General features: G+C 36.0%; 2 protein-coding genes across 2 annotated transcripts; both read left to right on the top strand.

Annotated features, from left to right (window-relative positions):
- Nucleotides 1–1697: 1697 nt before the first annotated feature.
- Nucleotides 1698–10029, top strand: LOC111507224 (juvenile hormone acid O-methyltransferase). Its single transcript, XM_023162511.2, has 3 exons — nucleotides 1698–2407; nucleotides 8244–8518; nucleotides 9753–10029. The coding sequence occupies exons 1-3, from the start codon at nucleotides 2040–2042 to the stop codon at nucleotides 9944–9946; spliced, it is 837 nt and encodes a 278-aa protein (XP_023018279.2). The 5' UTR covers nucleotides 1698–2039; the 3' UTR covers nucleotides 9947–10029.
- A 300-nt stretch (nucleotides 10030–10329) lies between these two features.
- On the top strand, nucleotides 10330–23781 carry LOC111509626 (juvenile hormone acid O-methyltransferase). The gene is made up of 4 exons (XM_074169327.1): nucleotides 10330–10394; nucleotides 13701–14070; nucleotides 22912–23180; nucleotides 23422–23781. The coding sequence occupies exons 2-4, from the start codon at nucleotides 13703–13705 to the stop codon at nucleotides 23622–23624; spliced, it is 840 nt and encodes a 279-aa protein (XP_074025428.1). The 5' UTR covers nucleotides 10330–10394; nucleotides 13701–13702; the 3' UTR covers nucleotides 23625–23781.
- The last annotated feature ends 514 nt before the right edge of the window (nucleotides 23782–24295 follow it).

Below are 24295 nucleotides of genomic sequence, written 5' to 3'. Positions count from 1 at the left end.
AGGACTTTTTCAAACTTATACAATCTGTTTAAAAAAATCTGATTTTCTGTTAATCAGCTGTCGCCCCCATACGAACGACAACTCTCAGAAGTTGAGAAACTTGTGCGAGCTAAGGACTAACGAGGTCTTACCTTTTAACGTGTGATTCCTAACAATATACAAGGACATTTTCAAAATTACACAATATATGAGTTTGAAAATGACCTTATATAACGAAACTGCAGTAATATTAGTTACAAATAAAAGTGGTGAAAAACATAGAAAGTTTTATTTCTCTTTTCTTCATTATGATTTCCTACAACGTAGTAACGGCTACATCCATCTATTAATTGATTAATTAATCATCATCTTCATCACGAACGAGTCTCTGTGATCAGCTGTGATGGCGTCATGGCAACAGAATTCAGAGTGGGAACGGAGTGAGACAGTAATAGATAGAGAAACAGTGAATAGAGAATAGAGGAATAGAAACTCGGAGGGGGAAATAAAGATATCACACAGCTGCATAGTCGGATTATATATTTTTCGTTACCTTTGAATTATTTCCTTCAAAATAAAAAAAAATTTGCTACGCTCGAGAATGTCGAAATGACGTGATTTTTTTACAACTTTGCTGCCCTCCCCTTTCTTTACGTCACTCTCAAATTGCCAGATTACTGGAATATACACTTTTTAGCACGTAATTAACTCACTTAATCTGACGTGCTCCCTGGATAAGTAGGTGTACAGAATTTTTTTTCAGCTGTGGAGTTCGATGAAAACGAAAACTTTTCTGCTCCGAAAGTAATATGTTTGTGACAAATTGGCATCAAAATCTCTTTCTGTATGAACAAATTGTTAAGAAAGATACGAATGGAGCAACCAAAACGTAATGAAAATTTTCTGATTGACTCGGCCGTTACTTGATGAAGATCCATAGTAATTTCAAAAACTACACCTCATGATTTGATTTCCACAAACTTTATTTTGAAAAATATATCACAACATGTTTCACTAGCACAGTAGACTTTTCAAGTGATTTATACTTCAAGTTGTTCTTATATCAATATTCATATACTCCAGGTAATCACAATTGAAACTACCTCAAAAAATTCCCTAAACCTTCACCTAAGGTACCTGTTCAATTATGATAACCTGAAGCATAATACCTCACATCTCCATCAATAATAATTCTTTCTCGATTTTTAAGAAATCAAGTTCAATAATAGTGATCTATCCTTGTAATACGTTGAGAAAGTTAGTCAAAAATGATAAAGAGAAAACATCCAAATTTGAGAAATCAGGAGTATATAAATTAAAGTGTGGAACGTGCCCTAAGGTATATATTGGTCAAACTGGCAGGACATTTAGGAATCGAACCAAGGAACGTCATACGAGCTATGTGAATAAGAAAACAAATTCACTTATTCAAATCATCTTCTAGAAAAAAATCATATCTTTGATGAAGAGTTCGAAATTTTGCACATAGAAATTAAAGGTTTGACACTGAATCATTTGGAAGCAATGGAAATTAACAAACTTAAAAATTCAAGCATTCTAATGAATGACCAACTAGATTTGAATAGATCACCATTATTGAACTTGTTTTCTTAAAAATCCGAAGAAGAATTATTATTGATGAAGATGTGAGGTAATATGCTTCAGATAATCATAATAGAACAGGTATCTTAAGTAGAGATTTATGTTATTTTTTTGAGGTAGTTTCAATTGTGGTCACCTGTACTGAGATGAGATCGTGAGGTGTAGTTTTTCAAAATATAACGAAAATAGTACGAACCTTCCTCTCATATGATCATTCCTGAATGACTTACACTGTAGGTCATTTTCCAGATCGTTGCCATGAAAAGTGAGACAAACAAACATAAAATGTGGTGCCTATTATTTTAATAATGCCAAGTGGAACTATGACGCATTTTATCATTCAAATTTCACTATCAGATACATTCTATATCTATATAAATAAATAATGCATTTCCGTGGCTGGTTTTTTGTCAATATTCATGTAATCCTTGAATAGTAGCATACGGAGTAGGTTCAATATGGATCCAGAATTATACTCAAGAAACAATAGTGTTCAAACAAATGAAAATTGTCACATCATTAGCAAATACTTGAACATGGACACATGGAAAGAAGGAGAATCTGTCCTCGAAATAGGCATGGGCAATGGAAAATTCTCCATGGAAACGTTCCTTCCAAAGTTGGGCAATAAAATCCATAGATACGTTGGATCCGATATTTCTGAGAAGATGGTAGAATATGCTGAGAGGAAGTTCCATCAAAAACAAAACCCGAATATTGAATTCATGAAACTAGATCCACAACTGAATGAAATTTCTAGCAGTTTAATCGAACAGTTTGATCATGTCGTGTCATTCAATTGTTTCCACTTCTTCTCTGATGCTAGGTAAGTAGAAATAACAAAAATAATAGGTGTCAACAAACTCTTATAGTTCCATTTCAGGCTATTTCAGAAGTGTTGTCCATTTTAGTGTCATGTGTTTTTTGTGGCTCCATATTTCAATAGATTTTTAGTCTACTGTTTCGTGATATATACTTATCGTAAGAACATTTTGAACTCGATACATTGATGCTGTTCATTTCTTCAAGTTTCACTTTTTTGCTTTTTGCTCAGTTCATTACTATATGATGTCGTTGAAAGATTTTCGTACAATGTTTCTCTGTGTATTCAAATTGAACCAAAGCGCTGCCGAAACAGTCCCAATAATAAATCAAGCATCTAGCAATGATAATAATAGTGAACGAACTGTTCGACATTTGAGAATCTGTTGGAGACTGACCCACTAGAAACGGTGTGTGAAATGGTGGAAGAACTGGGTATCAGCTCCCATGCGAATCTGTATCTGTAGAGTAGGGAGGGTGAGTGTAGGCCCACAGCACTTAGGCCACATGTGACCTATTGTACATCCTTCCAAGGAGGTGTCCTCCTAGGTCATCATCCACCCTGTCCTCTCCAGGAAGGTTGACTCGCCGAAGACACACTCTCTCATCGACGATAACTCCGGGCACTCGCATAGAACATGCCTGCCAGTCTCATCTTCTGTTCACACATCCTGCATAGAGGTGTGTCCACTAGCTCCATATTATGGAGGTGTTTCCTTATTTGAAAGTGGCCAGTCAGAAATCATACTGTCAAGCGTATATTTTTCCTGGTCATCGCCGGATATTTCTTCGGCGCCAGCTTCCTAGGATCGCCAAGGGTGATCCTGGCAAGATTGCATCCTTTGATTTCATCCCATCTCTTTAGGGATTGAGCATGGGTGTAGGGCTGTAGGTACCACTGGGTCCTAAAATTCTTAGCCCAGCCGCTTCTTTGGCTGAAGAGTCGGCAATGCGATTACCTTTATTCCTGCCGTGCCCTTGAATCCACCTCAGGATATTGTTATTATCTACCGTGGCTTTGGCTAAATCTTGGTGGCACTCTAGTACACGTTAACACGTTCTCTGTTCAAGGCTAATAGGGTTTGTCTGCTATCAGTGAAGATTGTTATGTGTTTGCCAGAAATTCCTTTTCTGGTTATTTCTGGTTATACCACGCTGGTATTTTTTCCCATTCCCCATTTAATCCTTAGGCTTCGTCATCTGGACTACACTCCACATTCTGAGCCTTCTTTGGTTTTCGAGCCATCTGCATATATGCGTATCGCATTTGTAGCATCTGACTCTGTGTTCTGTTTTATTTGTATTTTGTAGGGTTTATTGAACACAAACCTGGTTTCCATTGCATCCCTGATTGCCTGCAGCAGAGGTTGCGCAGTAAGCGCTTCTCGCCATAGGCTTAGCCTCAATTGACCCATTCCTACTTCTAGGTTCACACCATCCGTGCGCAATCGTAACATGGTCATTAACGCAACCTCTTTAACGTCCTGGTCCAGAGGGGTCAGATCAGTAATCAATTCCATGACCGCGGTTGGTGTTTTTCTCATGGCTTCTGTGATGTTTAAACAAGAGAATCGCTGAATTTGATATGATTTTTGGATGGCCGTTGCTTCTAGAACTTTCGGTTCCCATGCAATGGCTCCGTACGTTAACGTCGGTCTTATTATTGCAGTGTAGATCCAGGTGACCTCACGGGGTGAAAGACCCCATGCACATTCCACTGTTCTTCGGCATTGCTCATATGCTCTTTTTGCTCTACTCTATTGGTAAGAGTTTCATGTTAGCTTCCTGTCGAGGATAGTACCAAGGTATTTCACCTCTTCAGACAAGTTTAGTTTGCTTTTAAACATTTTGAGAGGTTTTGAGCTCGATACATTTCTTTTCTAGGTGAAAAGGACCATCTCAGTCTTCTTGGGATTGATCGACAGTGAGTGTTCCTTACACCATGTTTCTATCAATTTGAGCCCATCCTGCGCTCTATCGCACAGAGTGTTCACAAATTTGCCTGTCTGCATGATAACTATGTCATCTGCATATGCAATTGTGCAGAATCCATTATTGTTGAGGGGATTAATTAGGGTATCCTCCTATGCGGTTTTCGTTGCTTTGGAAAGGTCGGAAAGCTCGAAAAGAAACGACAGAAATTATCACGTTTCAAAGTATGTTCTTATTTGCTTTTGCGCAACCAAAATTATCCTTTTTCGGATCGGATCGTCATGTGTGATGAAAAGCAGACCATCTGCGATACCAGGAGATGTTCAGGACAGTGGTTGGACACCGCTGAGCCACCCGGGCACCACACAAAGGCAAGCATCCATAAAAAATACTATGATTTTTGTATGGTGGTCAGCGGGTGTTGTGATTGACTATAACTTTCTACAACCGAAGCAAACCATCACAGCTGAGTCTTATTGTGAGGAAATATGAGACGTACCAAAAATTGCGTATGCAGGCACTGGTCAAGAAAATGATTAGAAAACGTGAGTTTTCGATCAAACAAAACCCCCAGCTCCTTTGATTCTGTGATCTGCGTCAAACTTTCACCATCTAGTTCATAGTTGAATGTTACCGGTTTTGTCATTTATAAATAGTATGAATAATAACGGTCCAAGATTAGACCATCGTGGGACACGCGAACTCGCTACAAAGCAGCAGAAGTTTATACCATCACATTCAACATAACTACGTCGGTCGGATAAATATGGTTTCAGAAGCAACTGAATAATAGATGATATGCCAAAATTCGACAGTGTCTTTAGCAGCTGTTGATGTGATACTTGATCAAATGCCTTGCTGAAGGCCGTGTAGATGACGTCAACTTGACGCTTATTGTTAAGTACATCAGATACAAATTGAGAGAAAACACAGAGATTAGTTTCAGTACTACGAGCCTTGATAAAGCCACGTTGAAAAATTGACAGTGAAGAAAGGACCTGGTTATGAATCTGTTTGAAAAAAAACTGTTTAAAATCTGTTTTTCCGTTAAGCAGCTGTCGCCCCTATACGAACGACAACTCTCAGAAGTTGAGAAACTTGTGCGAGCTAAGGACTAACGAGGTCTTACCTTTCAACGTGTGATTCCTAACATCTATAATTTCCAGTATTTTGGAAACAACTGTAATTTTCACTGTGAGTAAATTATTTCTTAAACGCAATCAAAGATTTATTTAAAAAACCATATATCGAATATACTTGCATTAAATACTATAAAAAGTAAAATAATTTCTCCTAGTGTCGATACAGATAATGAGTGGTTGCAATCGTTTTGAAAATACTCGTGATATTCAGAACGGCAAAAGTGGGATACATGCAGAGCTGTCATTGAGAAAGCTAACAACAGTTCATATATCATTTTTAGTGCAATATAATAGTTACAGAATATTCCTAACTCTTTCACACTCATTCCAATTTTCTAAGAAGTATTTCACCGATCAATGGTATGGTATGGTATATTGTAATCATCAAACTTTCGATTATTATTTTATTCACACACTGGCACCAATCTTAGGTATCTTTAGGAAAATCGTTTAGGAACGATAGTTGTTGCTGACCGATGTTTCACCCATTTCTAGTCTCCATGAGCCTGACAGATCAACTACTCCCCCTTCTAGTGCCATGACAGGTATTGAATTATATAAAAAAAAAATCTCTGTGCAGTGAAGAAGACCGGCTGGGTTGGACAACCATACAACTTTTTTTCATTCGTTTGAAACTCTCCGACACGCTTTCCGAACTTTGTTTAATTTTATAACTTTTATATTATTTATACAGTGCAAATTCCTTTAGCTTTCGATAACTTATTTTCAAATCGATTGCAAAATTTGAACCAAGCAGATAAGGAACGAGTAAAAACTTGAAACAATTTGATGAAAGAATTTAAAAATTTGTTTTACTGTCGAGCAGTTTATATCTGTTATTCACTTGTTGAGCAGTGTATGAAATGTCAAACGCTGACAAATTCACGCGTGGCGCATAATTATGGATGCGAGTAGTTCTAAAAAATAAAACTGTGAGACACAAACATCAAACGGTCCGGTAAGAATGAAACTACTGGGTCTTTCATCATTATACTATGACACAGTTTTATAACAGACCCTCAGAACTACAACCAATACATTCAAGGGCGTCGCCAGCTTATGACTAAGGGGGAGCAATGGGGCAGTATTATGGAGGATAAAAAATATGAACGCCTTGCACAGTCGAAAGCATGAAGCGTTACATTTTGCAAGTCTTTGCCTCGATGACGATTGTAATAAGAACGGTTCTGATATCAATGTATAAAACTACTCAAGCCCTCGACAGCATAATAACTAAATCAAACTTTTAAACACAGTAATAATTATTTGTTTTAACAAAAATAATATTTAATTTAAACATGACCTGCGGGGATTTTTAGCAAAACGTTCAACCACTTTATTTAGGTTTTCATTTATTATAGCTCTGTGAACACTCATCATGGCCAGACCATTAAGGCAATCTTCTGCCATGGTGCTTCTCAGCCATCTTTTCAGTCTTCTGAGGCTGCTAAAGGATCGTTCTACTGTATAGGTCGTGCATGGTAAAGCGATCAAAATTTTAAATACTTTTTCCGTTTCGGGAAAGAAGGAATTTGTTTCTTTTAGGGCATCAACGACTGTTAGATTTGTTAGATTAAGCCTATCGTGCCACAATTGGTGCCAAAGTTCGATTTCATTCTTTATGTTCGGTAAATCATAAAACTGTGGAATAGATTCACAAGTTTGCTTCAGATTTTCAGTTGTCATCTTTTGCATCTACACCGGGTGTAACTTAGATAATGTGAATGATGACGTGTTGTCTTCAGCAAAACGTACTCCAAGGGAGGTGATAATTGAATCAAAGTATGGTATTACTGAAGACCTCTTCCAGTGGTCTTAAAGGCATTCTGCTGGATGATTGCTTCTATGACGTTGTTTCCCCGTAATACGCGACATTGATGTAATGTCCTCCTGCAGTCCGACTTCCTCCGCAACAGCAGTAGCTTCCTTTATAATTTCGTCTGTCACTTTTTCCGGGTTTTCACGATGGACCACGTCCAAAGCTACAGATTGGAGTACGTTGACAACGGGTTCCATCAAAGCCGAGTATTTGGCTACCAACATAATCTCGAGAATGAAAGAAATTCTGGAACAGCCGCATGCAGTTGGAAGGCACTTTTCCGAGTTGCACTATTTCCTTCCTGAGATAATGTTTGTAAGGCTTCCAGAATTATTGGAAGATTTTCTTTAAAAACTCTGATGGTTTTATGTTTCTCACTCCATCTTGTCTCGCAAAGTCTGGAAATATCAGGTATCAACTCCCTCCTCAAAACTGATTCCCGAAAAAGGTTTATAGTATCTTTGGTGGTTCCCATAGCATTTCTAATTTCAAGAAGAGAATTTAGATCATTGTTCGTAACAATAACTTCTACTTTAGGTATGCCGCATACAAATTATACAAACCTAAGGTGAATGCTGGTAAACGGCTGTCGTAGAAAGAAATGCAATGCACACAACACACATCATACCTACCTTCTACCTAAATATTTTTACACTGTCTCCCTGCCCCCCGTTGGCGACGCCCTTGATTACATTATAAGTTCCACAGCCTATGCCAATTTCTTGCAATAGGCAGCATGTACTACTGGTTGCCTAAAGATCAGTAGTAAAACAATTATAATTTAACTAAATATTATACGGTGCATCCTTGGGAGAGTAATTTCCATGATGTATACGCCACTGATTATATTGTTTATGAGTCATGATAATAAATTATAATATTTTCCGGACGAATGAATATTATAATTATGAAGTTTCGAAAATCCTCACGTAATGGTAATTTTTCAGAACGGCATTGAAGAACATATTTAGCATGCTGAAACCAGGAGGAGAAATTATTGCTTCATTACTAGAAAAAAATACAGAAGACGACATCTTCCATAATTTCTCCAAGCACCCCAGATGGGGAGGGTATGGCCATGAGAAGTACGTTTCGACTTTCTTCCTTAGCGACAATCCCCAGGAAGAATGGAAGAAAACTTTCATTGATGCAGGATTCAAGGATATTAAGATATTTTGTGAAGATCGAATAGTGACCTTTCCTGATGAGAGAAAGTTCGACGGTATGTTTTTCAGGACTTTAATTAATCGAAAGTTATTTCTAGGAAAAACAACAAATTGTTCTATTTGTTGTTTGAAACCCAAATTAATTATGATTCAAACAATTCCTCAAGGAACAGTTTCAGGACCTGCTCGGTTTCTGATATACATTGTCAGATATCAAATACCAACGCTGATGACACTGTCTTTATAGTTAATGGATATTTATGTGAAAGAAAACTCTTGGAAGCTGAGATGGAAACTTCTACATGTAGTGAAAAATAATTCAGACTTTGATGCGATGAAGTCATTCAACTAAAACTTATTCTCAACTGATATCAAGAAAGAGTCCATTGAAAAAAACACATATCTATTTTCTACATGTAATGCTGCTACACAAAGCTTTCGCAAAAATATACTTTTTAGGAAATCAAGCTATCAAAAACAAATCTTTTGCTATCTTATTAAACCTGATTCTATACTTACTGCAAGTAATGAACTTATTATAGGATGAAAACACATTGCCTTCTCACTGAATATGTATTACTAATTCAAGTTACTTCTGAAACAGATATGTCTCACAAATATAGACTTTCAAAAAGATATTTTCCCATGAGTTTGACAATAATTGACTACAATCAAACCCAACTTTATTTTACTGCTACACAGACAATACAACACAAACCCTTCAACTGGAACTTCGGACTTATACTCAACTGTCTAATCACCTTGTTGGATCACTTCGTTTCGCACTTTCAACTATACTCTTGGTCTGCCGATTGGTAGTGTTTATATGTGGTAATGGAAGTCTTTGGAAGCTAATAGGGAATCCCTGAAAGTTTCTCGAAACGACGACGATGTTCCCTTCCTGAAGGGAGGGAACATCGAAAAGGGGTTCCCTCCGTGAAGGTGCACAAGTGAGGGAGCTTTCCTGCAGGGGCAAACGGTTCCTTGCCTTCATCCAAGGCGGAGCTCTTGGCGCCCGCCGCAGGAAATGCCATTGCTATTGGAGGTGGAGTGGGGGAGGAGGAGAGAGGCTTCCCGGACAGGGCCTCCAGTCCCCTGGCCGTTCCCCTAGCCGCCACCTGGGGACGTTCCGATAGGTAGCCCAACCCACGGGATCTAGGAGTTTTACTACGTCCTATATTACAATACAGAAAATATTCACAATCCCAGAGCAATCCTAACTCAGAAAAACTATTTTCTAATCTCCAAATATAATTTGTCAATTGTAATAACAATTCATACTTGTTCTAGATTTTTTTCTTGCTCTGGATCCAGCATTGTCTGACATTCCGATGCACGACAAAAAAGCTTATATACGGGATTTTCTTCAAGAAGTGAAACGTGGAACAGCAATTTCTATTGAACAGAACATGAAAACTGGGCAACGTAGTTTTGTGATGCAATACAGGATTATGGTTTTTATAGCCTCCAAGACACTTACATGAATGTTGCATTAAAAAATTTATAAAAAATATCAATATATTCCAGTAAAATATTTTTGCTGCACTGTAGCTATAAATAAATAATTTGTTTTCAAAAATAGTGTTATTTTGGCTTTCACTTTTCCAATTTGTATTCAAAAGTACCTACACATGCGTGATCTACACATATTTGTGAAGATTTCATTTTGAAATTAGTTGCTTTTTCCTGCTTTTGAATTTTTCCACATTTTTTTCTCTATAAAAATGAAGAAATGGAAAACATGAAGGTTTTATTTAAAAAATAGTTGAAAGCAAATGTGATATTCATGTAATACATTTAAAAACTGATCTTACAAAAAATAAGCGTCTACCAATAAAATCAAGATTCCTATGGCTGGAATTGATATTATCGAGAACGGTGCTGATGAGGTGACTTGCTTCGAAACTTCCTCTATTGAGGATAGAATTCCATGTAAGTATACAGGGTGTTTTCTAACTCAGGTACTACGTTAGGGCGTTTTAAGAAAAAAATTCCAATATGTCCGGAGTTGCTTTGTTTCTGAGATACAGGTCGTTGAAGTTAAAAAAAAAACGGTATTTATAAAATGTCATGAATATCCTCACACCGATTTGAATTAAATCTGCTTCTGTTATTTGAAGTCATAGTAGAGTCTCAATGGGCACCACAGCCAATATTAGGAAAAAATGTACGCCACTGACTTGTTGTTGTAGTTTTTAATTTTATTAGATTAATCCACTGAGAATACAACCAGCTGACAGTGATAGTGTTGTCATATCGGTAAAAGTCAGAGTTGTCAATTAGCAGTCATTCCTTTATGAATAATTTCATTAACGTTGGAATGGCATGCACTTTATTTATGAATTAACAAATGGAAATGCGGAAGAAGCATGGACAATCCGCCAGGATACATATTTTAATGGTGTAATTCTATGTGCTAAAACATTTAGAAAGATACATACAAGGTTATGTGAAACTGAGAGTTTCAATAAAAATGCAGGTGGTGGAAGACCAGAAACTGTAACAACGGCTGAACCAGAAGACGCTATAGTTGATGCGATCATCTTCAAAGAGGAAGATTTAATCTTCCTCTTTGAAGATGATCACTTGGTGATCGAAACACGTGTCGAGGTGTTAAAAATAACGATTTGGTGTTGGGAAAAAACTCCAGTAATATTCATTACCACACCAAAGGTTCAAAACAGTGCATCATAAGTCTCTAACAATCGTATCGAAGCAGAGAGCGGAATTGTCAATTCTGACCTTATTATATCCGGTTCAGAGACATTTATCTTTTTGGAGAAAACCGATGCCTGGGTTTTTGTGGCATTTGGTTACTTTCACCCCAATTCAAAATCACCTCATTAAGATATCCAACCTTCTGCTGCCGATGAAGATATACATCTGCAACCGATGTCCTGGAATCCAAATGGAATGACGAGACAACTGTGTCGTCATCGACGGCCACTTGCAGTGAACGTTCTTTAAAGAAGCTGAAGAAACCATACACAAAAATGATCCGACAAGCGATAGCATCGAAGTTTTGTCAGGAAACTCTCATGGCACACACGGTCAAAGGACTTAGAAATATCAATATGCATGATATGCATATGCAATTCAATTGAAGCTCGATATTATATCCGTCTAAATATCTCACACATTACCACATAATATGTGACTATTGAAAAGGTGAAGCAACGTTCAGACACAAACTGGAACATAACCTTTGAAAAAGCGATAAAGAGTTCCCATTTGAAATTAGTACACTTGACGATAGATATTTCTAATGATGAAGATAATAAACACGAGCATGGATTTCAACTAGAGCTGTTGACAGTTATCTTTTGCAGTTCAACCGACTTGGTGAGTGAAAACACAAATTAATTACAAATTAAATGTAGATTGATGTTACTTCAGAATGGAAGGTGTAGTAATTGGTAACTAGTTGGGAATAATTATAACAAAACTCAGATTTCAAAAATATTCTCCAAAACTTTTTATGAAAAAAAAAATGGAGTGTTTTTTGTATCATACATATTATAGAGCACACACAGATGGTCGGTAATATTGGAGACAAGCGACTCGCCCAGCATCGATTTTCAACTGATAAAAATGAATTATGATAAAATTAACTCAAACAAAAATATTTTTGAAACCATCAATTTTGATTTTGTATTAGATATCTTCCTATTCACTCAAAGACAACAAAAAATGCGACCCAAATCTTCAAAGCGATTCATTGTCTAAAAAAAAAGAAACCAATGCAACTGCAACCTTTCTTCATCACGCTCCTTGGATCGGTGTGAGAGGCTACTTGAATTTAGGTGGTTGCACAATTATTTTAATTTCGACCATGGAATATTTCTTTCAATTGTATAGTGTGAATGGCAACTGTAGAATGTATGAAAAGCTTGAGGTACTATCGTATTCAATTTAATTAAAGCTTGATATTGTATGCGTCTGAATAGTTCTCCGAATACCACGTGATATGTGACCATCAAAATGGATAAAGTAAAATGTTCTTATATTTGTAGACTTTTCTGTAGAATTTAAAAAAAACTAGTGTTTTCAAGAGTGAATTTTTTTGTTATACACGTCAAACTTCACTGTTTAAGAACTCGTTCATTTGTAGAACTGAGTGTATGTGAACATGACGATGCTGTAACGCTGGAGCCAGCAATAGCCTTTTTATAAGAAATAGATTGATCGATGTAACCCTCAGCTACTGTTGTAGACTTCCATCCTGCGTGCTCCTTGATATCCGTTATATTTGCTCCTGATTCTGCTAGCAAAGCAGAAGAAGACCTTTTGAAACAGTGACCTATATATTACTTTGTTTCCGGGAGGTTCAGAATCTCAGCAATGGTATAGGGCATTTTCTCAAACGTGTTTACACAAACTGGGTTGGCAGAAAAAACGTTGATGATTGATAACAGAAAAGCGTAATGCAACATATTTATTAAAATAGACAATGTTTTTTCCAACAAAGCAAACAGAACGACCCATTTTCGTTTTTGTATTTAGAATTTGAACAATCAATGATTCATCCAATAATTTAATGTCTTCTATTAATAAATGGCACAGCTATTTATACCGTCAGGCTCCATAAAGGTATTTCGAAAATAGTAGCAACTTTTATCATCAAATATTTTTATCTGGCACCTCATTCATAAAACTCTGGACTTGTTCAAACATAAAAGTTTTTGATTTTTTGGACCTAAAACTTTCATTTTTCCACTTTAAGAATGCTATTACCTTGAAATACTTGCTTGTATTAACAACATTTTCGAAAGCTTTTATTTAACTTGACATGTATGTATGTTAACAAATTTTGCAAGTTTAATTTGACCCACTTCCCGGACCTAAAATTTTGCATGCTGGTCCAGAACCGATGACAACGCATGTAAATCATAAACGTGGCCTGATGCTGCTGCCAGGACCGGCTCCGTACGAGAGATCTCTTCAGCGGTAAATAGCAGGGACACAAAATTTTGTATACGCATTCGTTTATGATAGGCAGTTGGTAGGCCCACCATGAAATAGATGCCACATACAGGGTTGGCTTCAATAAAAAAATATATTTCTAGAAAAAAAATTAAATCACTTTTAAATACCTACTTCCCGACTCTGAAAAGAAGACAATAAATGGTCCAGTAGGTTGTAAGAACCCATATTTATTCAAGAAATAAAAACTCTCAGTTATTCTTCTAGAAGATTACTTTGCATTTGATTTTAATATACGTTTATTTTCATTTGAAGATATGAACCAGCCAGATATTTACTCCAGAAACAACACTGGTCAAATGACCGTAACATCTCAGCTCCTCGATAGATACTTGGATCCAAAAACTTGGATTGATGGAGAGGCTATCCTAGAAATAGGAACGGGCGATGGACAGTATACTGTTGAGAAATTTTTACCACAATTGCCAGATAATATACGGAGATATGTCGCTTCCGATACATCTGAAGAAATGATAGATTTTGCCAAGAAAAAATACAGCGAAAAGTATCCCAAAATTGAGTTCATAGTGTTGAACTGTCAAACAGATGACATACCGACTGGTTTGATAGGACAATTCGATCACGTTGTTTCATTTAACGTTTTTCATTGGTTCACAAATGCCAGGTGAGTACGAACATGTAGAGTTTTTTTTTTGGTAGAACAGGTGTAAACTTCTTCGATTTTATCAACTGGAAGGAAACTACATCTTTCTTGGATCCATTTTTTTGGTTTCCGTAAATCTACAGAACTGATGTGATTCGGACAACAACTCAAGACAATATCCCAACTATTAGAAAAGTATCATAACTGTTGTTTCAAAAACTACACTTCTCGATTTGTTCTCCACAAAATTTGATCTCCACGAAGTGGAGAATTGATACAAAATTGATACAAAATCATTAAGAACAAATAAATAAATGGGAACTGGTGGGAAGAGTGCACTCTTCAGTGAAACACCCTGTGAACATACCACGTATAACGTATAACATGCATTTTCTATATCATCTATTTCGTCTGGTCTAATTTTTTTTGACTAATCATATAAGAATGTGTGTGTACGGCCGGCCTCGTTTTTGTCATTCTATAGAAAACATCCAACATCGAATTTTCCCAAAGACGCGTTCAGAAGTTGGACAACTTGTGCGAGCTAAAGACTAACGAGGTATTATCTATCAACGTGCGATTCCTAACACGGATATAATATATATAAGAAATATTTCGTTTATATAGATGAGTGGAAAAGTAGGGATTCAAATAACAGAGTGATGATTGAAAATACTTCTAAATACTATTTACTCACATATATATACAGTGTGTAACAACGAAAACCTAACAGAGCCGTTTTTGAATATAAAAAGTGAGATTTTCAAAAAAGCTCGGACCTGTCGATTTTTAATTGAAGGAGGACACCTTTCAGACTAATCAGATTTTTTATAGTACGCAGCCCCTCGGAGGGGTGCGACCGACGACCCTTATTTAGATAAGGAAAGTAGGTCGAGTAGCACCTTGTTTTAAAGGTCTTTCGAATACCTTTACATCTCTGTTGAAAGAAAATTTTCGTAATGATTAGTTTTCGAGATAATTTGTAGATTTAAGGGTATTTTTATTGAGTTCAACTCTTTTTAAAATAAATCAAATTGTTTTTAGGGTACAATTTACGTTCAGAACTTTCATAAAAAAAATGAATTTTTGCTTTTTATGACAACCTTCTAATACGTGTCCATTTGATTTCGTAAAAAAGTAAGAATTATTTGTTTATTACGAGGAGATTTATTCGGGGGATGGGGTTGGTTACCACTTTACATTTTAGGTAAATTGAGTGGCACCTCCTTATAAAGGTTGCCTCTTGACGTGGATAATTTATGCCTCTGATAAAAAAGTGAATCATAGTAAAAACTTACCCACACAACGAATACAACCTGCTGATTTCCTTGAATGCTGATGACACAGAAAAGTTTAAAAAACTGTTTTAGGGTTGATAAATCCCAATAATTGTTTTTAAAGCACACACAAAAAAAGTAACACTTAATGAGGGTAACTCACATAGGAAATTTAGAGTAAATGTTCAAAATGGGCGCCATTTTGCTCCATGCAACAATGAAAATTTTGTTCGAATTTTGCTCTTACATTATTCAACATCTCAGGAGTTATAGGTCGGCATTCATCAATAATTCTACGGCGTAATTCATCCAAATTGGCTGGCTGTGTAGCATAAACTTCAGCCTTTAAATATCCCCACAAAAAGTAGTCCAGTGGTGTTAAATCTGGTGATCGTGCTGGCCACTCAATTGAACCTCTTCTGCCAATCCATTGTCCTTCAAAATGATTATTCAAAAAATTTCGAACCTGCTAGGCATAATGGGGTGGTGCACCGTCTTGTTGAAAATGGATAAATTTATCTTGACATCTTAGATCCTGTTCAATTATTTCAACTATACGAGGTTGTATTGCCTCTTCAAAAGTTGTAAATAAGAATCACCGGTTAAATTTTCATCAATGAAAAATGGTCCTATAATATGATTGCCTAATATTCCGGCCCAGACATTCAACTTTTGGGGATGTTGGGTATGTATTTCGGCGTATTGTCTTGGGTTTTCATCCGACCAATAACGGCAATTGTGACGGTTCACGCAACCATTTAAATAAAATGAGCTTTCGTCTGAAAAACAGATGTTATAAAGCAGCTCGGGATTTTGCATTAATCACTCATTAATCTTACTCATGCCCTCACAAAACTACTGTCTTCGGTCAAAATCATCCTCATTGAGTTCATGAACAAGTTTAATTTTGTAATGATGGAATTTGTGGTTTTTAAGGATTTTCCATGCGCTCATATGGCTTATTCCCGTCATTACTGATAAACCTCTGGTACTTAACCTGGGATTGGCGATGACTTGACCAATCACTCCAATCGCATTATCGTCATTTACTACCCTTCTCTGAACATTTCTTTTCTTATTTAAAACCGAACCTGTCTCCCTGAATTTTGTGACCAAATCCAGAACGTGATTTCTGCTTAGGTGTTTACCAGGGTTTTGCTCGTTAAATAAAATTGATGTTCTATTAGCATTTTGGTCGTTGCCAAGAAATAAAGCAATAACTGAAACCCTTTCAGCAGTAGTGTAAGGCATTTTTAAACAAATAACAATACACGACCCGTTTAAACAAAACAATCGAACGATGTACTAATGGAAACTGGGAGAAGATGAGTGGGTATTGATTTCAAAAAAGGGATTTTATTCAACAAAAAACTGATAAGAAGAACTGCTCGAAATTTTTTTTACTTGGGCATACAAGTTACCGAGTGGTCTGTCTAATGTATTATTAAAATGGCAATTTTAACTTCAAATTATCTCGAAAAATAATCGTTACAAAAATTTTCTTTTAACACAGTTGTAAAGGTATTCGAAAGACCTTCAAAATAAGGTGCCACTCGATCTACTATCTCTATCTAAATGAGGGTCGTCGGACGCACCCCTTCGAGGGGGTGCGTACTTCAAAAAATCTGATTAGTCTGAAAGGTGTCCCCTTTTAATTAGAAATCGACGTGTCCAATCTTTTTTTAAAAATCTTACTTTTTATGTTCAAAAACGGCTCTGTTAAGTTTTCGTTGTTACACACTGTATATACAATCGATCGCTTCAAAAATACTTCACTAACTTTCTTCGAAAGATTCTGATTATCCCTCTTCCATATTCTCTGTTTCACAATCACAAATCAATAAAGAATTTATTTCCACCATTGATATGGAAGTGTCCAATCTCTATACAGTCTTTCTCAACTCAAATTACTTTTAAATTTTTTTCTGCCAGTCTTCTTCGGAAATATTAGATACTTCTTCTTTATCTGGCTCTATTACTTCCTTATCAAGTTTTGTAAAATTATTTTTACGCTTTGTGCTTTATTTCAATTTTCCCCAAATCAACTCGATGGGATTGAAAACACAAAAATAGGGGGAAATCCCAGTATACTGAGACTTCCCCCCTAGTCCAGACTTTTCAGCAATACTCTCAAGGGCGTACACTTTTTCTAATGTTTTTGTCTGTAAAACTTCAAGTAGTTTGTTTTTGGTATAGTTGACTTCAAAATACAAATTGTTATCCATTAAAAAACTTTGTATTTCATCTTTCCTTGAATTTTCATTCCGTACTTTGATGAGCTGTCGTAAATGATAGGAAGCGTTGTCAAGAACTATTACACTATTTGCATTCAAATTTGAGATCAATGTTTTTTCAAATCATTTCTCGAAAATATTAGCTTCCATGTTCTTATGATAGTCAACATTGCAGTTCTCAAGTTTCTTTCCTCATAATTTCAAAGAAACAAACTTGAGATGTAGATTCTTATATACATTGAAACATACTCTCTGTGTTTCAATATTCAAATGCATCCGAATCTTATTCACTGGTATTTCTTTTTCACATTGGAATCATTTTCCAGGAAAAAGTGTGCGTTGTTATCACACTCGTTATTACTATTAGTACTTGTTCAAGGAAGCCACATTTCAAACAGATAACAAAAATTTCAAGTAATTATAACTGCACCAATATCGAATTTCAACACTCAAATCGCGATCATTTCCTGAACTGCACATTGACAATACGACGGCTCGCGTTCTATACGAACCGCCAATTCTTCAGTCCACGTGGACTAGCTGGCAGCAGCTTTATCTCTTTGTACTATTTTTTTAGCATTTGAGGGTGCCGATAGCTTTAAATGTTCACAATAAAGATTACTTCGACTATACTATATAGCGTTTTTCCATGTTTTCACCAACAATGAAGCATTGTCGGAAAAGATCAGATGTTTTGTCTCTTATTATTATAATTTATATCGATAAACCATCATAGTTCAATACTTATTATCATATTGCTGACGAAGATAAATCCTCAAACACAAAATTCATCAAAATTAGTCTAGCTGTTCTTGAGTTCTTTCAGTATTATTGTTATCATTTTTATTGATGTTTACCTGAGTTACTTCTCATTCTTTATTCAGAGTTAGCTTTCTCTTACAGAAATCTAATTCTTACGATATTGGTATGGATTTTCATGTTTATCATGTTATCTGTGATTCTCACGGATGACATATGATGAACTGGTTTTTCGGGTTTTTAGTGTTTTTTATTATCTTCACTGGGACTGGTTTCACGACGTGACGGCAAAATCTCATTTGCCTTCGATTGGTGATGTTACCTTTGGTTGACCAGCTCGCAGTCCTGGAATGAATCCTCCATATTTCTATTTATGGTGTCATTTGAAGGCTCTTTTTCATAAAACTCCTGTATTAGATGTGAATGACTTGAGGAATCGAATAATTGACAATTGCAATGTCATAAGGAATACTCCAGGTATTTTTGAACGTGTCAGACAATCAATGACAAATCGACTGCAGTCGTTTATTGTATCAGAAGGTAGACATTTCGCACATTCACTATAAGGTCGAAATTGTTCAGTATTTACTTTTGGTTTTAATTTTATATTGTCCATGGATAGTTTTTAGAACTGATTTTTTTTCTTGAAAATTAAGCTTGATATGAAGAAATCACAAGCAACAATAAGGTTGTATTTTCAGTTTGTCGATTTAAGGAAATAAAAAACTACAAGGAAAGTCAGTGGCGTTCTTTATTTTCTCAATATTTTTGGCTGTGATGTCCACTGAGACGCCACTGGACCTAATGAATTCAATCTAGTTAGCGCTAAATTGACGCCTTGATACTTCAAATAACTGTAGCGAATTTCAACAAAACCGGTGCAAGGATATTTATGACATTTTGTAAATACCGTTTTTATAACATTAACGCCCTGCATTTCAGAAACGATGTAACTCCGGACATATGTTCATAGGAACTTTTTTTCGAAACAACCTGAGGAATCACCCACCAAACTTACGTACCGTAGTTAGGAAACACTTGTACAAGATACTTTTTTTTCAGCTATCTCCTTGATAACTTTCTGCTCGATATCATATCTATCTTATTGAATGAATATGTCGTATATTCATTCATGTATTTTTTCATATACACACATCGCCAAAACTTTTGGACCTCCCTCGTAAATTGTGAAACAAAATATTTATCATGGCTGGTTTTTTTTTACATTCTATTTTTTTCACCTGTGCTAGGCATGAAAAAATGTTTACAGAAACAATTTCCTCTAATTTTGGATACCAATGTTTGTAAAGTGGTTCATATCGATTTAGCGTGTTTGAGTGATTGTGAGTTCTTCCTTGCAATTAGGCCTGGCAATAGAATTTCTGTGTTCCATAGAGCAAGAATAGTGGTTTTGCACGATGAAGGTCTGCCGAATCATCAAATCGCGGAAAGATCAAGGATCTCAGCGATTCAATTATCCGAATAGTTCATTTGTACTAGGAAACTAACAGCGTTGACTGGAGACGTGGAACTGGGTGTTCTAGGGTAACTAATGCAAGAGAAGATCGGTATCTAGCAGGATATGCACATCGAAATTGAATCATAACAGTCTCGGCAGTCTGAACTCATTTAAGAAGAACACAGAGACTGGCTTTCAGCTCAGTGGTGAAATGTCATTTTTTCAGACGAAACCAGATTTGGTTAAGTTAGTGATAGTTGACGACACAGAGTTTGGAGAGGGCCAGGGCGATAACAAAGATTATCTTTTGCTGGAGAAGTCGTTCCATACCAAGAAGGATCAGTAATGTTTTGGAGAGGCATACTTCATGGACAAAAAAATTACCATTTTCGATATTCTAACCGATCTATGGTTTTTTTTTCACGTCTTGGTCTTACATTGGCCATTGTACGCTGAGGTGAATGGAAGGTCTCTAGTACTTCCTCGTAACTACTCTCACTGTTTAAATTCTCCCTTGTTTCTTGTCTAAGTTGCATGGAAACGGCGTTTGAATCACTTGTCTCATTATATACTTGCGTTGGTAGAGAAGCTTCCTTGAAAGTATATTTTTTTATTTGATTCAAATGTCTCTTCCACACATATCCAAGTTCTGGAATTTTCACTAAATACACTAATTTTCCTAATCTCTCTATTATTTCCCCTTTTATCCAAGTAGGATTCCTTACATTTTGATAGTTTTTCGCAATAACTAAATCTCCTTCCTTGAGATCTATGAATCTTTTACCTTTATTATAATGTTTTTGTTTTTTAAACTCTCTTGCAACATGATTTCTGAAATCTTCCTTTTCTTTACATTTTTTTTCTGTTAAAAGAATATCGAATCGTGTACGTAATTTACGGCCAAACATTAAATCCGCTGGACTGTATCCAGTAGTACAGTGGACCGCGTTACGGTAATCGAAAAGAAAATCATTCAACACTTTGTTCAAATCTATTGATCTATTTTTTCCAAGAGAATTTTTTAAGGTGTTTTTAATGGTTCTTACTGAGTTTTCCGCCGCACCGTTAGATGAAGGTTGAAAATCGTTTGCAGGTGGGTTATCTGAAACAATTTTCCATGGAAGTCCAAAACTCGCAAAAGTAGTTCTCAAAACTTCAATGGTTGCTTTGGCAGTGATCGATGCCATTGGATAAACTTCAATCCACTTGGAATGAGCATCCACCATAATAAAAAAATATTTTTGTAAAAATGGTACCATAAAATCAATATGAAGACGAGACCAAGTTTCATTTGGCCAAGGCCATTTTGTAAGTACCGCTTTATTTGGGGTTTTCTTGTTCAATAAACAATTCTCTCAATTCTCACATATATCTTCTATATTTTTATCAAGTCCCGGCCACCAGAAAAAAGATCTCGCTAAACTTTTCATTTTGACTACACCCATGTGTGATAAATGAAATTCTTTTAAAACTGATGATCTTAGTTTCGAAGGAATGATCAACCGGTTGTTCCAAAGTGAACAACCCTTTCCAATACTTAGTTCATTTCGAAATCTATAAAAATCTTTATATTCATTTTTAATTTTCCCCGGCCAACCGGACTTTACATATTTTAAAATTTTCAATAACAAATCATCACTTTCTGTTTTTACTCGTTTGAAATCAATAGGAAAATAATCATTCGCTACTGGGTTGAGGTAACCGTGATAAACTAGCGGCCAAATTATCTTCTGATCGTACGAATGTAATTCTATAATTATGATTTGATAATATAACCGCCCAGCGCCGTAAACGATTTGCAGAAAATTGTGGAATACCCTTTTGCGGGTGAAAAATAGCAAAAAGTGGTTTGTGATCTACTTCTAATAGAAATTCCCTGCCATAAAGATATTGATTAAATTTTTCTAATCCAAAAATATGGCCAGAGCCTCCTTTTCAATTTGAGAATAATTTTTTTCTGCAGTCGATAAAGTACGCGATGCATACGAAACAGGTTTATGAGTGCCATCCGGCATAATATAAGTTAATTTTGCTCCAACTCCATAACTAGAAGCATCTGTTGTAAGTTTCAAAGGTAGTTTTGCATTATAATGAATTGAGACGGGGGAGGAAATCAACATCGATTTTATAGAATCAAAAATGTCATCACATTCAGTGGACCAACACCAATCTGTGTCAGATTTAAGTGAATCTGATGCAATATAGTCGATAAATGCGGCAAAAATTTACCATAATAATTTATAAGACCTAACCATGATTTTAACTGAGTAATATTTTCTGGCTTCGGAGCATTTTTAATAGCCATTACTTTTTTCGGTGAAGTATGTAAACCTTCCTTATCGATATCGATAAGGAAGGTTTACATACTCCCCCTGATACCTACTGTTTTTTTCCTCTAAAAAACTGTCGTCCTCAAATATAAACTGAAGTACCGAGTGGTCCACTAAATCAATATACTAGAACCGTGGTCAGCAAATTCACCAGATATGAATCCCATTGAGCACATGTGGGATTTCGCTGAACGAGCAATCTCAAACAGAGTTAATATCCTATACCCCGGAACTGACACTCGCGGCCCAAGAAAAATGGACCAACGTCCCAATGGGTACCATTAATGCCCGTGTTGCTTCCATGCACGCTGACACCTTACTATAGAACAGGGGAGGACACCCCGAATATGGATGCATTTTTATTTCGCTCTAAACTGGTTTTCTTCTGCATTTCAGATTCTGGTAATCATTTTATTGTGCACTATTTTTTGATTGTATTTTTTTCTTGTTCAGTTAAAATTTAATTCAGCCAATTTGCGTTGGTTACATAACCAAATTGAATGTACTTTGTAGTACACTTTTTGACTCACGATAATAGTGTCTCATTTAGACAAACATAAGGGGTTCCAAAAATTTAGGTAGTGACGTTACAGCATTTTTGAAACTTCATTTTTCCTTCGAAATGGAAAAATTTCGGCGTTAATTTCCGATGAATAATATTGATTTCATCATTTTTTGGAGGATTGTGTAAAGGTCTATCCAAAATGATGACTTTTCAAAATAATATTTTCATCAATGCTAATTAGCTTTGCTTCACTTAAATGAAGTCATCGTCCACTTTTTTTACTTCATTTTCATTTCAGAAAGGCTATCAAAAATATATTCAGCATGCTGAAACCTGGAGGAGAACTGATTGCCACATTTTGTATTGTACATCCACTTCATGACATATACACCAACTTATCGAAACATCACAAATGGGGAGTTTACTGCCACCAAATTTGCGATTCCAGAATTGCTTTGTCCAACCATCCCCTACAGATGTGGGAGACAATTTTCACAGAAGCGGGATTCGTGAATGAAGTAAAATTTTGTGATCTTGAAATAAATTGGCATTGCACCGATTTCGAAGGTATGATTCATAAGAATTATTCTGACTCATACGGAATTTTGAATCTTTGAATTTCGATCATTAAGTTGTTCATTATGTTATTGGGTCCATGGACTTCATATCTCTCCATTGTTTCATGTTTCCATTGAAAAAATATTCTCAAAGGGACTGAGAAAAGTTTTAGGTATATTTTTTGTTATACAATATTTGAAAAAAATGAAATGAAACTGTGATCATGATAGAACAAACATAACTTTTTCAGGTTTTTTTCAAGCTCTAGATTCGGTGTACTCGAAGATTCCAGACAAGGATAAAAAAGCCTACCTCAATGATTATTTTGAAGAGGTTGAAAGAGGAAAAGCCTTCACTATTACCAGAGACGAGAAAACTGGAAAGAGAGAAGGAATATTTAGAAGCGATATAGTGTTTGTGCAAACATCAAAGCCATCAGAGAGAGTCTTGTGATCTACGAGTTCGTCGAGTGAAAGTATAGGTTCTGAAATAAAGTTAACAGGATTCATTATCTCTAATATGTTTCTATTTATTTTTAGTATCCGAGGCTGCATCAGTCAGTATTTTGTTGTATCAAAATAATAAATGAAAAATATGTTTATGTTTTTTTGACATTCATCAGAAGATGGACATATTTTATGAAGGTCCCTACTCCACTACATATTATGAAATAAAGTTCACTGCCTTGTTGAAGTGAAACCATCAGGCGCCTGTGCAACGTCTTCGATTTGAAAGATTCGTGGCAAGTTATTTTCCACCATGGAAAGCAGAAATTAATTTCGTTTACTTTTACTTCAACTACCTGCGAGGAATCAGCTGGGTTAGTTGTTGTTTTTCCGTTGGGTATCTGCCACACGTACCTATAAAGTATAAGAAGTAGTAGGTCTAGAAGAGGAGCAAGGGGTAAGGTGTTTTCACCTGATCCCGAAGCATGTCATATGCACCTCTCCGGAATATTCATCATTATTCCGACTCTCACCCCTGAGTATCTTTGTGGCTTTGCTTTCTGTCTCTGTCTGTAGGTGGCGCAGTGAGCATCCCACTAAATCAACTGCAGAAAGAGTTCATGACTAGTTTGAATTATATTTGTTTGATCGTGATACTCAGACGGTTCACAACGTTCT

The sequence above is a fragment of the Leptinotarsa decemlineata genome, unplaced genomic scaffold (assembly GCF_025532065.1).
Source record: "Leptinotarsa decemlineata unplaced genomic scaffold, Ldec_3_MD MMD2_P_RNA_scaffold_5, whole genome shotgun sequence".
In the NCBI taxonomy this organism is placed as follows: Eukaryota; Metazoa; Arthropoda; class Insecta; order Coleoptera; family Chrysomelidae; genus Leptinotarsa; species Leptinotarsa decemlineata.
The sequence above is the reverse complement of the archived record's forward strand: the minus strand, read 5'-3'. Positions and strand labels throughout refer to the sequence as shown.